The following is a 17,395-nucleotide window of genomic DNA, read 5'->3' on the forward strand; positions in this document are numbered from 1 at the left end:
ATGTTTGTTCAAGGAACTTCTACAGCTTCTGTTTGTTTCTTTTACAATGTTTTGTTTAATATATATCTTTTAAGACTTGTACTTTCAATAAAAATTCTTTTCTTGGTTTTTGATCTCAGTTAAGAAATAAGATTTGTCAACAGCTTGACAAAACTTCCTAATCTAAGGACCAGAGTAACAACAAACTCAGCAACGTTTTTGTCCTTGTTTTCCTTACATATATTCTGCAGTATACATCTGGAAAGCTGACAAATGTTAAATAAAAAAATCTTTCATAGCATGAAAGGCCAGCCCTCACGCTGTCATTCTCCCAAGAAAACATTTCCTACCTCATCTGTGCTGGAACAGGACATGAAAATGTGTCAGCTTCTTTGAAGAAGTAATACACCATATTAAACTGATTGGAAAACAATGGGGGGAAAAACAACCGCATACACTTGGTGTTAAGTTTTCTTTGGTGTATAGGACATTTGAATTTTAGTACTAAATAAGCGTAATTGCTATTCACTTGTAATATTTGATGCATGACTGCAACATAGTGGCTGAATCCCTCAAAAACTACAACAAAAAGAACTGGGAACTTAAGTGCTGTGATACACACGTCAGGAAAATATCAAAAGACAATCTCTTGAATTTTCCAGTTTGTTTGCTGGTGACATACAATACTGTACTTGGATTTAGCTCCTGCAATTTTACATACCAGTTAGTGGATTGTTTTTAAACATATCCATGCAATCAGTGGTTGCTATCTGTGATACCCTGCCACCCCAATATTCACCACTGTCATGCAATTAGGATATGTTTTGTGCAAAGTATGTTTTGTGAGGTATCATTCTAAAAGTCTTGATCTGCTAGACATTAATATCTCGTTGGATTGTATGTGTTATCATCATGGGAAGTTATGAATTTTGGCTATGTATGTGTTACTGAAACATGTTGTGAGGTTGAAAACACCCACAAGCACCCTTTCAGGTACAACAGTAAAAAGGCCAAACAATGTTAATGGCTTATTGAGGAAATGCACACAGGCACAAGGATTACCTCAGGAACTGTGTACAATAGAAACCTCTCAGAGATAGCAATGGAAACTGTTTGACCTAGTTTATGGCAAAAGAGCTTTCCGGCAAGTGGGAAGAAGATATAAAAGGGGGACAATGACATCATGAGGGGACCTCACTCTCCCTGCAACAACATACCTGGAAAAGCTGAGGGGCAAGGACTGAACTGTGGGAAGTGATGGTCCCAGCCTAGAAGGATCTTTATCCTGTATATGAAAATCTGGGAAAGCCAAGGCAACCATTGTCTTAAGAATCTGCCAGCCTGTTTATCACTCAGAGTGAGAATCTGCTAATTTATATCCTATCTATCTAGCTCAGGTGTTAAGGTCAGCTTGTGGTTTTTATTTTTTTACTAAAGTAATCTGCTTTGATCTGTTTGCTATCACTTATAGGCACTTAAAATCTATTCTTTGTAGTTAATAAACTTGTTTTGTTTTCTATAAACCAGTTTGTGCAATTCATAACTGGGGGGCGAAAAGCTGTGCATATCTTCCTCCACATAGAGGGAGAGGGCGACTTTCATGAGCTTACACTGTACAGATTTCTGTGCAGTGGAAAACAATACAATTTTGGGTTTACACTCCGGGGGGAGGGGAGGTGCAAGTGAGTGCTGGGCAATCCCTGAGCTTCCCACACAGAGCTGACCTCAGTGTCTGTGTCCTTTTGCAGCTGGGTGTGACCCTGCCTGTGTGTGTACTAGAGGAGGCTTGAGGACCTGGCACAGCAGGAAAGGGTGAAGAAGCCCAGGCTGGTGGAACGGGCGGGCTCAGTAGGACCCCAGTGCATCAGGTGGCACCCCAGGGGGGCAAACTGTCATGGTATCTTCTTTTTATTTTTGCTTTTGGGGCTCCTTCTGGAGCCACCTTACCCTCAAAGGCCTTATTTATCCATTTAAACATCGTCAAATCTCAACACAGCAGTGGATTTGATTGTAGACTAAAATTAATAGTAATTAATAGAAATGCTGAAACCTTTTTTCTCCAGCTCAAACAAAACAAAACAAAACAAAACCCAAACAACAAACCAGACTAAAGAAGCCAATTTTTCACTGCGGTATGTTCATTCTTTAATGTAACGCAAGGAAGGCCTAACTCAGAAGAAGGTTGATTTATTTATATTTTTTAATCCTACAAACAATCTTCTACAACTAAATGTCATCAGCCTATTAGCTCAGAGAATCGTTTGCATGCACAATTAGCAGGTTAAATTCTGAGTCTATTCAATTTCTCTCCTACCCACGTTTCACCATGAATAGATAATGTAATTGACGCTCTGCCCCCAGGCTCCAAATGCCCGGTTGCTTTCGTGGAATATCTGGCATGTTTAAATTGATGTTATTGGCTCTTTTCACCTTGTGGACTATAAAATATGTATCAAGGCTAGAATTAACAGAATTACTGGAACTGGCTGTGAGTTAGATGTGCCAGAAAATCACAGTATTATCCATTCCAGTGAAAGGAGCTATGAAGAGCAATCATGTTAACTAAATATGAACTAAGTAACAAGATTAGGGTTTAATTAGAAAATTAAGGCAAGTGGAAACCTGTTTATTATTCTGTCGATTACCTGATACCATTCCAATGATTGCTGCCAGGGGTATTTAAATACTGTACTAGTATATAGTCCTGTTACTGATCTGGGAAGAAGGGATAAAAAATGGGGGGCAGTGAGAGAAAAATACTCTATTCTCAAGTCAAGCTTGTATAAGCCACTAACTTACAGCTGTCAATTTCCATTTAATTATAAAAAAAAATGGTAGATGAATTACACATTCATTGCTGTTGTGGATTATCTGTATGGGCATGATCATGTTTTGTGGATGACAGCTCTGTGTTGGAGGCAGAATCACATTGTTCAGCCGGGATGTGTGTTATCCCAGAGCTCTCATAAGCCCAGAGGCAGCCTGCCTGCCATAGATGTGGAGTGCATCGAATGTCCTCACAGATTAAGTGGGCAGCTCTGCTCATCAATGGGCACATTGGCTGGAGCCATATCTTTTTAAAAAGAATTAAATTTCCTTCCACACACATTTTCTTGAAGGATTCGGATCTTCCAGTAAAACACGAGACCTTCTGAGGTTCCATTTGTTCCAAGGTCTTTCCATCTAGGATTTTCAGGTAAAAAAATAGAAAATAAATTATTCTGATTTGGGAAAGAAGAGGACAGGATGCTGTGGGAAAGCATGTATGGGAGTAAACAGGGGACTGACTGTGGCCAGTTCTTTCAGCCTTCCTGGCTTTGATAACTGCCTCTAGGAAAACCATCTTGAAGTTCAGGTTCTTAGTGGACAGTCTCAAAGGTTGGATCTAGTTAATTTCAGAAGGACAAAGTTCAGGGTCCAAGGAACAAGCGGTACCTGTTTGGCGAGTAGTGGAAGGTCACCGCCTGCATGAGCCAAGACACAAGAGGTGAAGCTACCACTGTCTTTAGTATAGGAAATCGATCTTGACCATCTACCTGAACTGCACCTTGCTGTGCATCAAGCGGAAAAATAAATACTCACCCTCCAGAGTAAGAGAAGGAGATACCAGCTATACAGGAAAGGACACGTGGCATGACTTTTTGATGTGAACTAGTCTCTAAGTAGGTTTATCTCATTGTTTAGTAACCTGCTGGAAAATTTCTAATTTAAGAGATTACTCCCATAAGGGAATTTTGGATAGGTTCAGGCAGACTGCCTAATGGTCCAGAATCTGAAGGGCTTTTATGGAGAAAATTCAGGAAGGTGGAGTCTCCTAGCAGGCTCAGACATTATGTGGCACCCTTACATTTTCAGGAATCTGGACTGGTCACATGCTTCTGCAGTCACCAGTTGCTGAAGTGTCCTGCAGTAAAACTGGGCCCAAGGAATCTGTCTGTAAAAAGATGCCCTTTGCCCTGGAGAGATAGGACCAGAAACTAAAGGGCAGAGCAATCTCACTAGTCCACAGCTAGGAGAGTGAATCTGTGGATTCCATTTTGAAGTTATGAGTTTCACGTCAGCTCAAATAAAGGGCTGATTCCTCCTCTCTTGGGAGCCAAGAAGCACCTGGAGAAAGTCCTGGAAAATGCTATGCATTTGGGGTGTCAGAGTATTTGCAGGGAATGAGCTCTCCAGGCCTAGGAAACGTAGGGCCGTGTGCATGTGTTGACTACTCTTCTGGGAAGTGAGGGAGTCTGAGAAACTCAAGATAATATCTCTGGAGACTATGGAAATAGCCCAAGGATTGAAGAAAATAGCTTCCCAATGTGCTGAAAAAAAAATGTGAAGGCTGTGGGGAAAAAAGGGCAGAAAACACTAGGGCTCCCATGGAAAAATGCTAGGGCAAGAGGTACAACAAATTAGTTTTCTTTTTGCTGTGCCTCTTTGATGTTTCCTTCTCTGTTTGTTCCATGTTTCTTGATGACAAAAACCAAAACCCCACTCCAGAGGAGAGACAAACTGGCAGCCAGACACAATCAGAGAGGTTGCCTCCTGTGTATTATTATGAGCTAGAAATCAAATGGGAGATGTGGACGAAGGAGCTCAAAAAGGTTACAAAAATACTTTATAGTGATTGGTCACAGTCTGTATGTCAGAACAGACAAGGAGAAGGAACACAGGTCCTGTACAATCACAGATGAACATTATCCATCATTTCCTATACCAGAAACCATCCCAGCAATTCAACCAGGTGGTTGTTTGTACTGTGAAATGGCATTCCCTTCATTCTGTCTCCTTTCGCGATACATAGGACCCTTGTACCTGAGACTAAAGGACATTTAGAAGGCACTACCAAACATACTTTGTAGAGCTGCTGGGGCTATTTTTTTTTTATTTAGATTTTCCCAGTTGTGTTGAGAGAACACTTCAATTTACTAAGCATTGTTGAAAAGATGTGTGTTGACTAAAATCAATAAAAAACATAATATGAAAATGTATAAAAATAGAAAATGGTGTGTTGAAAATAATAAGATGGAAAGTCCTCCTTTAATTAAACAGAATTAATGTTAAAACACAAAGTAGGGTGGAAGAAAATTAAAGAAAAATGAGAAATAATGAAGGAATTTAGAAGTTTTCTGTTCAAAATGTTAAGGTGCAGTTTTCAATTAAAGACTCATTGATTATACCCTGCTGCCCACCACTTCCTGCAGCTGCCATTGTCCGGGAACGGTGAACCGTGGCCACTGGGAGCTGCGAGCGGCCATGCCTGAGGACGGTCAATATTAGCAAAATGTCTCACGTCCCGTAATCAGATTACCCTGATGGGCCGCATGCAGCCCGCGGGCCGCAAGTTGCCTACCACTGGTCTAAACAGTCTATCTAAACAAACAAGAATCAAGTCTTCTTTATGCCTGCGCGTCATAATTGTAATCACATATCCATAACCTGAATCTTTCCTCACCCCCTTCCTTCCTGAGATAATTATGCTTGTCCTCCAAATCCATCATTTAAGACTGAATCCTGCAACTGGATCTACTGGCATGGACTTCATGTAGAATCCAGTCTCAAGATTGTGGCTTTTGAGTGTAAGCAGAGGCCCATATTTTTCTGTGAAGCATGGAGAAACCTGAGGCCCTATAAAATTATGAATAATGTGTAAGTTTGCTACTACTGATTTCTGTGTCAGTTTTCCATAAACATAGTTCATTAAGTTATCATTAGGAGTAAACATTTTAAAACTCTTTCGATATTTTAACAAATTGGAAAGCCATCCCTTGTTGCAATTAAAAATAATCTTCCTTTTTTTCTCTTTTTTTCAAAAGCCCAACAAACAGACAAACAACTGGATAATGTTTTCACTAATGAGAAGGAGGCAGTGGCAACTGATTTCTGGTTCACCAGGCTGTCTTTAACACATACATTAAATGACAATTTCACCATTTACTTCAGCTTGTTCCAAAGCCACAAGTTGATTTATTGACATTTGTATGGGATTTAACATGCCATGCTCCAAAACACACACTTAAAACTAGAACAATTCTGTAGTTAAAAATGTTATAGGGAAAGAAAGAGAGCATTAAACTGGGGATGGGAGGATGTTAAAAAAATCATGTAGAATGACCCTATTTAAGTTCATTAATCACAAAGTTTTCATTCAACAGCAAATACAAATGTATTTACCTGCAGCCTGGTTTGATCCTGGGCACTTCAGCATCTAAACACACATCTCTACCACTTAAGTTAAAAAAGAAGTAGTAGGCTGTCATCATTTATGTGTACCAGCCACTAGACAGGGACACAACACATACTATACACGTGTGTCATCCAGTCCCAATATTTTTCCTCTACTTATTGTTATGTATTATTGATTGAAATCTCACAGCTAAAACCAAGAAAAAGAAAAAATTGGTGGAGATGGGGAGGACTTTTCATCAGGGTTATAGGGAAATGAATTAGAAAATGCAACTTTTGTTTGGCAAACAACTGAAAAGAAATGAAATAAAACAACCCCCCCACACAACATGACTGCAAACTACAGCATTAAATTTTCAAAACCCAGATGGTGAGAAAAATACTCATTCACGGCCTAAAATACATCTGGTCCATTAAAACACAGAACCATCCTTTTAAACACAGGATATGCATTCATAAATCTGAGCGAATATAAGCTTTTGGATGCAGCCTATTACCTGAGATAAGCTTCTCTTGGAATGTCTGTGTCCTCTCTGATTTGTATCACCTGCCTAACCAGAGAAGTAGTTAGAACATTTGGTTTCAACAGAATTAGTAATACCATCCCTACATATGGTACAAAACCAGGGAAAGCATAAGGCTGGTGGTAAAAGCTTTTCCAAACACTATTTTAAATGAGAGTAGGTCATGTATTTTTCATATCGTTTTCCTTCTCTCCCTTCGGACTGTAATGGAGCAAAGTATGAAGCATATGGAGTTCCTGCTTAAAAATAAAAGGAGAGAGGTACTGTGTGACTAAAAACAGAGTGAACAAGGCACAGAAGTCTGATAAAATGTATCCTTTGGCAGGAAGGAATGAAAATCCATCGACCCTGCATGCAGTTCTATGACTGTACAGTGAAACCTATTTTTAAAACATCAACAAAGAGGCTATTTAAAATAGAAAAAAAATAAAATGTTCTTTATTATGACTACAGATAATATATATATATATATATATATATATATAAATCAGTCTAACTGCATCTATCATGACTGTTTTAAGAATGACTGTTTATGTGTGGTTTCTATTGCAAGAGTGGGTGGGTGAGGTTCTGCGGCCTGCAACGTGCAAGAGGTCAGACTAGATAAGTGATGGGCAACCTGTGGCCTGCGGGCCGCACGTAGCCCATCAGGGTAATCCACTGGCGAGCAGTGAGACAGTTTGTTTACATTGACCATCCGCATGCATGGCTGCCCGCAGCTCCCAGTGGCCACAGTTCACTGTTCCCGGCCAATGGGAGCTGCGGGCAGCCATGCCTGCAGATGGTCAATGTAAACAAACTGTCTTGTGGCCCACCGGCAGATTACCTGACAGGCCACATGCAGCCCGCGGGCCGCAGGTTGCCCACCACTAGACTAGATGATCACAATGGTCCCTTCTGACCTTAACGTCTATGAGGCGATGAGTCCACAGACCAGTGGACTATGGCTCTAATGCACATAATTAACAAAGCTCAAAGGCTGACCCTTTGAATGATCCCAGAACTATGAATGCAGATAGACTATGGCATTACCACTTGCAATCCTTACAATCTCCTCTCATGAAAAGATAGAAAACAGAACGAGGCATGACTAACCTATTCATCTAATTATACCTATACACAAATGATAAAACTGTAAGGCCAGCAGATGCCAGTTGTAGGCAGGGATAGAACCACGGACTTCTGAAGCTTACTGCATGATCCTCTACTACATGAGCTAAAAGCCCCATAGCTCTTAGCCAAGGCTGTTGCAAACTCATCAGTCTCTACATGATCTAGGTGCCACTCAAGGGGGACAGAGCACCACACCAGCAGGCATGGGTTACAAAAGCATGGCTGGTTTCATTTAAGCTTGAAAACAACTACTCTATATGATTAACAGCCTACTTACAAGTCACTTAACTAGGGTTACCAGATAGCAGCTGTGAAAAAACGGGAGAGGGAATGGGGGGTAATAGGTGCCTATATAAGAAAAAGTCCCCCAAAACTGGACTGTCCCTTTAAAAATGCGACATCTGGTCACCCTACACTTAATGGAAAACAAAACAACCAGAAGTGATGTAAATAGTGGCAGGGAAAATCCTCAAGTGTTCAGAAGTTGAGATCCACTTGGATGCTTACTCCCAACCCCATCTCTGCCTCCCACCCTTCTCCCTAAACACATCCCCTCTCCCAATTTGTCCCTCCACCTAAATAGTTCAAAATAAGCTTCTCTCATGTTCCTTTTCTGCCACACACAACTTGTTTCTCCATCCCCCCAGTCTCTCTATAAATTGCACTTAACCTCCCAAAGTTTTGGACATTTGCATTTCCAAGAGGTCTGAATAATGTATTGATTATATGGATAGTGTTTTTTTGCTAAAGAGAATATTCTCAAAACTGAGGCAGTAGCAACTGGTTTCTGGTTCACCATGCTGTCTTTAACAGGTGCACTAAATGACAAATTCACCATTTACTTCAACTTTGCCCAAAGCTCTTAATTGGTTTATTGACATTGCATGCCACAACCAGGAATGTTCTGGGTCTTCCCCAGAGGCACACACACAATTTACTCTGGTATACAAGGAAATATCCAGAATGCACTGGATTGGAATACAGCAGCAGTGGATCCACTGGACACAGTAGAGGACTAGTAGGATTTCACTGGACTTTCAAAACAATGGAACTTGTGAAAGATTTATAGTGAAGAAAAGGGGACAGAGAGGGACTGCGTGACAGAAAGTCCTGGGAAGAGGAAAGAATAATGGGCATGTATGAGTCTGCAGTAGAATGATCTGTGATCCTGTTCATAAACCAGAAGAGTGTCCTGGGAGATCACGGATCAAGAAGGGTCTGGAGCTGCAGGTTAGAAGCAGGGCCACCCAGAGGATTCAGGGGGCCTGGGGCAAAGCAATTTTGGGGGCCCCTTCCATAAAAAAAAGTTGCAATATTATAGAATACTACATTTCTTATGGGGGCCCCTGCAGGGCCCCGGGCCTCGGGCAAATTGCCCCACTTGCCCCCCCACCTCTGGGTGGCCCTGGTTAGAGGACAGCGAGCTGTATAAAGCAGAGGACACAGTGTAATAGCCTAACACTTGAAGAAGGTAAGAGAGGGCTGGGCATCTTATTTGAAGTTTTCCCAAACTAAAAAATAATTTTGTTTTGAATGAACAAGCTCTCCCATTGGGAAAAAAATATTACCCTAGATTAGTGGTGACTGCCAACAGAGACGTCTGCAAGATGCTATAGAAAGATAAATGTCCTTATTCCTGATGGTTCCTGCAGAATAAACTTGTGGCTTTCAAAGTTCTTACCTGCTTCACTGGTTCTGATCACTCGAGATGGTGCACTTGGATCCCCAGTCCCGATTTTGTTGGTTGCTACAACTCTGAATTCATATTCCACCCATGGGTTCAGTTCTACTGCCACAGCAGACTCCATATCACCACTTATGTTTTCTGGAACTATAGAGATCAAAGACAATGTGTAAAACATTAACTCACCTGAAACTTATGTGTAATATGCCAGTGGTGTGTGGAACTGAAATTTACAATATTAAAGATCACTGGAGGTAGTGGAAATCAATTGCTCAATACTCATCAGTTATATATATTAAAGTTTATTTAATACTTCTGAAAGATGGCTGATTAACTATTCGGAGACAGAAATCTTCTCTTTATCCACAGCTACAGCAGGGACAGCCACACTGCAGGCATGTTGTTAAGTGACATACAAATGCAATTTTTAAATTTGGACCTTTTACTTTTTTATCTTCTTTTATAATCTTATTATAATCTTTTTTATCTTTTATTTTCATCACCATCCTCTGCAACTGGTGTAGGTGGCTCCTATTCTCTTGAGCCAGGAGTTTTGAACTCAGCCTACTCATATTATGTGAAAAATCTTTCTCTCACCTGTTTTTACAGTCTGCCAACCAAGTGAAAATGGGCTACGTGCTTGTAAGTTGTATGTGGAGATAGGGCTGTGGTTGTCTGCCCCAGGACTCCAGGAGAGCGTCGCCGTGGTTTCTGTAATTTCCTCAACTATCACTATTCCTGGGGGACCAGGAGGACCTAGAAATAAGGTGGAAGAATAAAAAGAACTGCACTGTCATGCCAATTCAGCAGCACTAATACAGGATACATGTGTTTCCATAACAACATGATGCAGTTCAGTATTCATGAAATACATAGTTAAGATGCATATCACTGAAGTGGTTGATTTCTATGATTTCTGATGACAAATTATGATTATTTCTATTTTTGTAATGCTTCATGAGGGAGAAGCAATTAACATGTCAGAGTGATAGCTGTGGAATTAGAAATAGAAACAGGAATTTAAAAAAACATCAGCAATTACTTTATTCTTTAAGTTTTTTAAAACCTAAGATAAATAAAAATAAAATAGCAACCTTTAAGAAGTATCTAAGGTTAAACTAAACAGCCATATGTTCTTTTCTCCCTTATAACAGCATTGCACCATCTACTTGCAGTCTTTCTTGCTCTGCTTCATCAGAACTCAAGTCCTGATCCAGCAGTTGGATCTATGTGGGCAAACCCTTATGTGCATTAGGAGTCCCATTTAAGTCAGGTTTCAGAGTAACAGCCGTGTTAGTCTGTATCCGCAAAAAGAAGAACAGGAGTACTTGTGGCACCTTAGAGACTAACAAATTTATTTGTTAGTCTCTAAGGTGCCACAAGTACTCCCGTTCTTCCATTTAAGTCAATACACAGATCCTGTTGCTGAAGGAAGACTCAGACTGTAAACTCTTCAAGGTAGCAATGATGCCTTAAAAGGCCACAACATGCCATGTGCTGTAAAAGTAATAAATAATAATTATATGAAATTAATAAATATAAAGCAAATTTAGGATGTTGTAGAGGCAAACACCACAGTTTGTTGATATGACAAATGAACCATGTTCAAAGGAAAACTAAGGTCAATAGGTGTCTTGAAAACCACTAAATTTTGATAATCACCAAATCAAGAATTCAATATATATACTGTCTCACACATTCAATCATTTCCTGCATCATTTAATAGCTTGTTTGAATGTTTTTTGTTTTTCATTTAAGCTAATATTCCAAAGGATATTGTTTGTTACAGGATCCAGGAAAAAAAACCCCAAACAACAAAATTGCTTTTCATCTCCTGAGAAGTGAAAAATATTATTTTACTGTACTCAGCTGCAGACAATCATAATGAATTATTTTTATTTGCATATGTTAACTGATTAATTAAGATTGCTAACACAGATGAGTCAGAACCAAAAACATGGATATGAACACTCCCCGTCTTCTCCAGACCTCAGTATTACTGGACTCTGAGACCATATTAACTACCATACTGGATCAGTATTCTCTCTCCAGCAGTGGTGAGAAGCAGATTCCTCGGAGGAAGGGGTACGAACCCCACAGTAAGGTTAGGTTTAGTATGCAGGTTCTGGGTGGTGGTGGTGGTCTGTGATACACAGGTTAGACTAGATGATCTGGTGGTCCCTTTTGCCTTAAACTCTATGACTCTGAGTATGCAAATGTGGAATAATCTGACCCCAACATAAATCTTATCATGGTCTTTTATAATTAGAGATTGGCTTAAACCCTGAAGCACCAGGTTTGATTCCTGCAGAAGATTTTCTCATGATTATGACATCTGTATAGTCTTGATATCGATATAAATATCTTTCTGAATCTTAAATTCTTGGTTACAACAACTTCCACAGTTTAATTACATGTTGTGTGCAAAGGCATTTCCTTCTATTGGTTTTGAATTTCCCACCTTTTAATTTCATTGAATGTAAAACAAAGTAACTTATGTTATAACCAGTCTTGTGCCAAGATTTTCTATCAGTATGTATGTAATCGTAAGTATATATTGGCTTCTTTTGGCCCTTCAGATGATAATAATGAACCCATGCTTGAACTGATGCTAGCAACTCTGATCAAAGTTAATGGGAAAGTCAGGGAATACCTGGTACCAAGTGGATTTGGGGTTTAAACTGATGAACTCCAGGTTATTTTGAATTTCAGGGGAAAAAATAATAAACTGCATAATCTTCTCTTCCCTCTGAAATAAGTTATATTACAAAATATTTGTGATAATGAAATACCTGGAAACTGTATCATTTAAATGAAACATTAGAAAACAAGCTATGGTAATCCTGTAGTATCACCTATTAAATTATCTGGGCATTTGACATTGTAAGGTATATATTTTTGCCTTGAATTCTAATGTGTAAAAAAATGTATAGATATTGCTCAGTATCTTATTGCAAAAGAAAAATAAACAAGTTAACTGGACACTTCAGAGAATTCAGAGCCAACACACTAGGTGATTGGAGTCCTTCAGTAGCACGTGGAGAAATGCCAAGTTACACCCAGAGTGATGAAAGCAAGGACACAAGTGGAACGTTAAGCCTGAGGACTTAAAAAGGTCTGGAAAGTTTTGTAGCTGTGAATCTCGCCTCACCAGGTGTGGTGTTTTGCAACCACAAACTAGCTAGTATCACTTGACTTTACAGTCCCTCTGATATTCCCTTCAGCAAAACAATACTTGTATGAATTATGACAAAATAATTACAATTGGGACTTTGCCGTAGTTCAGTCCCACCGCTTCACTGTGAAGCTGTAATTTTATCCATTAACCATATATGTAGACTAAGGCATAGTCACTCCACACCAGTCACTCCACATCCTCGGATTCCCTCCCCTGCCCTTATACTCGGTGCCAAGCCCAGCCTTTGGACTCAGTGCTTCACAGAGCATTTTCCCTTTGAACATTTTGCTGCTCTCTCTAACCATAAACAGGGCTGGACTAAGGCATAATACAAGGCCTCATGGGGCAGTGGTGGGCGGGGGACTCTGCTCTCCTTCTAGGGAGACAAGATGGCAGCAAGAGTATCCCTAAGTACTTACCCCAGCAGCTGGGCATGTATCTGCTTAAGTGGGCAGGACCCACGGCACTCTTCTCCTGCCACACAGAGTCCCTTGCTGGGCTGCTGTTGATCTTGGCGTTAACACCCATTGAGATGAATGGGGTGCGTCCACTCCCTTCCCCAGAAATTGCTTTAATCTATTTGCAGACTCAGGCAGACATCATTTTAGAGTTTACCTTGCAACCACACTGGTGAGAAACTTTTTATTTTTAATAAATGCTCCAATTTTAATGTAATCCTGTGACTCCAGAAGCTGAAGCTCTGGGCACAGTATTATAGTGCCTATGCCCTAATCTTAAGCAACATTACAGGTCCTTTGTGATACCATTTTCCCTAAAGACTTCATATCTTTATGGAGAGAGTGAGTTTCCAACCACTGTATTATAGTAATAACATGATTTTCTTTACATGAAATTGGTAGAAATTTAGTTATGTCAATGTCACATGTTAAATTCTCAATACATTTTGTTGCCTGAGTTCTCTTATGGTTTCAATACCTTCTAAATCATTCATAGTCATGACAATGTCTCCTTAAACTTTCTGGGGTGTGTAGTCTCACACTGTCTGCAGGAGGACTTTAAAAAGCATTTTCATTTCCAACATCAGGCACTTTTGAAAGGGGATTAATAAGGGACAAAAGCTTTGGTGATGACAAATGGATGACAGTTAGCCCAAGACCTGAGTGCCATGCAGATGTTACTCATTTTGTAGAAATGCCATTACATTTTATGCTCAGCTGTAATCATTTATAGCGTCAGCCAGATGGTTAAGTTTAAGATGCTTTTCACCCAAGGGTTGTATTATTGTTCAGGATTTCTAAAACATTTTATTAAATTTAAAAATAGTTAATTTAGGGGAAAAAAGCAAGTCTGCTCATGTGCTCCTCTCTAAACTCTGCTCAGAAAGTGACTAGACATAAGTGCAATATGGTTTGCATCTTTGTAGGGAGGCTTGCTTGGTGTGAAACATTCACTTATGCAGCTCCAGAATCAATAGAAACCCAGCATAAAGGACATTGGTGGATTGTCTTCTGGCAAAGCAACTCCTCCGTTTAGTTAAGGAACTTTCTTTTATTTTAGGGCAAAAGAGATTGTATTTTGGAAAACTTGTTATGAGTTTTCTTTTTTTTTTTTAACTTTAGGAATTGTTCTATCCATCATCGAGCGAGGTTCTTTAGAGTTCCTACTGTTGTCTGATGTTAATATGGGATTTCTTGAAATGACATTACCAATTGCAGTGTCTTAGTAATTCTGTTAAGCATTGCTCCTTCCATCGAATCCCTAGACAAAACCTGCTTTTCTGCTATGTAGTGAAAGGAAACAACAAATTAATTTCTCATAGCATGTACTTTACTAAAGGCTGCTCTGCATAATTCTTATCTCCTGCATGGGTAAATCGAGGCTACTCATAACTTCTACCACTATCTCATTTTATTGCTCTTATTGTTAATAAAATACACTAAAATAACACCATACATTTACATGGTATTTTACTATGTTCTTTTCCTGAAGACCTTGCAGCCTAGGCTGGACAAAACAAACAGAAACAAAACACAGGGCAATGGTTCGGTAAAGGAGAATTGTGGAGAATATGGTCGGAAATATTCCTAGGCAGAAGCGGGCTTTCAGGAGGGATTTGAAGGAACAGATCTTTAGGTAGTAAAGAGGAAAGACAAGAATCTGACTTAGAAGAGCAAGACTAGTAAAGGGAGACAGCATGAAATAAGGTAAAGTCAAAAGCAGGGGTGGGGGAGATGAAGGTACCAGTAAGTAAAGAGTAATGGGAGCACCAACAGGATCCAGAAGAGGATGGAGGGTAATGAGAATAGACATTGCAGGTGAGATCAGATTCTGTAGAGTTTTGAAGGTGAGAATAAGGAGCTTGACAGGAGACAGGTAGCTAATGGTGGGATTCCAAAAGAGTGCTGATATGCTTCAGAGGATCCTGACAGGAAGAGGAATTTAGCTCCAGCATTTTGTTTAGACTAATGGGAGAGGTGAAATCAGGGAGAGAAGAGAAGAGCAAAGTGTACAGTAAATCCAGCTGAACAATGACCAAGTCTTGTTGCATAGTGGGGAACTTGGGAATTGGGCTGTTTCAAACCTGCCAATGCCCCTGGTGGGCCTGCAGTTTAAGCCTGGGAGGTAAAAAGGGTTGCTAATGAGTTTACATGTGCTTCTGTCTCATCAACAACAATTATTTCCAACTTTCTCTCCTCACACAGTACTATTTCAAGATCAAGAGATGTTGAACTACTACGCACATGTCTAAGCTTTGGAACTGAAGACCCTCATTTATTAGGCAAAGGTGGTAACCTCCTCTGTGTTGAAGTTGCAACACAAAGTGCTGTTTTAGCCTCCGTCTATTATTTTGGTTTGGAAAATTGGTTTGGCCTGAAAATTGCCAGATTTATTCTGAAGACAACATAGAAATTGGGAGATGAAAAGCCACAAAACTATTGTTAACAATTAGCCTGCTTTGTAATTTTAATGTTTGTCTAGTTTTTCCATCTCCCTCCAGCTCAGAAATGGCTTATCACTACTCCTTCAAATCTTCCATAAAGTAAAAGCTCGTTATAAAGTTACAAATCAGCTATATTTGAAGAAAACCCGTTGTAATAAAACAAAGTTAATTATTTTTGCTCTATATATTTCTAGATCTTTCTCCTATTTTAGTCAATGGGAGGCTTTTTGTGTCACTGAATTCAGTGTGCGCTGGATTGGGCACTATGGATGCAATTCACCGGAGTGCTGAGGATCAGAACAAAGCCACTAACTTCCAAATTAAACCCTTAGAGCAGGTGTTAATCACTGCATATGCCTTGTTCTGCTCCTTTTGCCTGGGTGAACTTCATCATACATTTTTCAAGAAGCATGCCCTCTACTGTACAGTGGCAGCTTAGACAAAACATAAGGATGTTTGTTTAGGTGATAGCTCACAAGGACCTTCCCTGCATATGGAATACGCTTGTGTTTTTAGAGCTAGATGTCCCAATTTTTTGTCCTGGTTCTATAAGTGTGAGCCATTTATTAATGAGACACAGTAGTCTCCTATGGTTAAAGTTGTAACCAGAGCCTCCTTCTAAAGCACATTTTGACTCATTTTGTAATTACCACATCATTTGCAAGATCCAAGCCCTTTAAACCAAGGAAACAAATGATTAGGGACCTAATAAATGTTAATGTGCCTAGAGAATGCTCTAGACTTCTGAAACACTATGCTGGGGTGTGGCCTATAGGCAACACTTTTTAAAATAAAATTAACTGTTTTTTTCATTTTCCACAACTTACTGGGAAGGAATCATTTGTGCTAGATGCTGGGTTGTCTTGGCCCCCTTTTTCTGAAATGTAGATATGAGTTGGAAGCAGGTGGATTTAAAGGAGTTGGAAACAAAGGCATGTAGACAAGCCTTCTGGTCTAGTAGAGGTACATGGTACTCTCTTAACAGGCAAGATCAAGCACCCTGGGAAAAGTTATGGTTTTTGAGTTTATGGCAAGATGGATTGAAATTCCTAATTACTTAGGACCGTGGTTTGGGTTTATAGGTGTCTTAATGGCCTTTACTATAGTTTGAATGTGAACTTGCTAAACTCAAATTTCTGTTACATTCAACAGCTGTGGGTAATGGCCTTTAAACCCAAACACTTGTCTGTAAGTTTTACTGGCAATATACGGTAATCAAGTTAACTATCAGCTCTTACATTATATACTCTCCAGGTCAGCAAGGTTCAGAGAAAACACATACAACATTACTTCTACACAAATATATTATGGAAGTGGATTTCTTGCTTAGATTGGTACTTTTACCAATGTGAAAGATGAATAGCTTTAGACTCTTTTATTTTTAGTCCACAAAACGTGTACTTCTAAAGCCACATTTTGTAGTCACAAAGACTTTCATCCCTTTACTCTATCGTATTTCTCTATACTCATTTTTAAGCTCTTTCAGCTTCTATATAGCCTTTTGATAATTTTACTTAGGGTAGGCATATAAGCAGTGTTGACCAGATTTCTGTTTATGGCCATAGCGAACACATTATTCATTCTGCTGAAAGCTGACTTTTTATTTCAGTAGATACAAAAACTTTTCTTCTTCTTACAAAGTATGGTTCCTGTCATGCCTATAATACTAATATTTGTTTGGTCAAACGTATTTGTAATGGATACATATATGCTAGCAAGTTTCCCATAGTGCACAAACAGTATATTTAAGTAATTCCAGGAGACTGTGCCCACAGATTTTTCTTTTCTGGGAAAGGCATGTGGTCCACATCTGTAACAAGAACAACAAAAATTATGAAGTC

At 39.5% G+C, this 17,395-nt stretch overlaps 1 protein-coding gene across 6 annotated transcripts in view; it reads right to left on the minus strand.

Moving 5' to 3' along the window:
- Nucleotides 1-17,395, minus strand: part of CNTN5 (contactin 5) — a 1,008,853-nt gene that overhangs the window by 50,444 nt on the left and 941,014 nt on the right. For all 6 annotated transcript variants that reach the window (XM_008178633.4, XM_008178637.4, XM_008178631.4 and 3 more), the window contains 2 exons: nt 10,072-10,230; nt 9,472-9,621 (listed from right to left, as the gene is read on the minus strand). In XM_008178633.4, coding sequence (XP_008176855.2) covers nt 9,472-9,621; nt 10,072-10,230 — 309 coding nt within the window. The remainder of the gene's footprint in view (nt 1-9,471; nt 9,622-10,071; nt 10,231-17,395) is intronic.

Source organism: Chrysemys picta, chromosome 1 (assembly GCF_011386835.1).
Source record: "Chrysemys picta bellii isolate R12L10 chromosome 1, ASM1138683v2, whole genome shotgun sequence".
NCBI lineage: Eukaryota > Metazoa > Chordata > Testudines > Emydidae > Chrysemys > Chrysemys picta.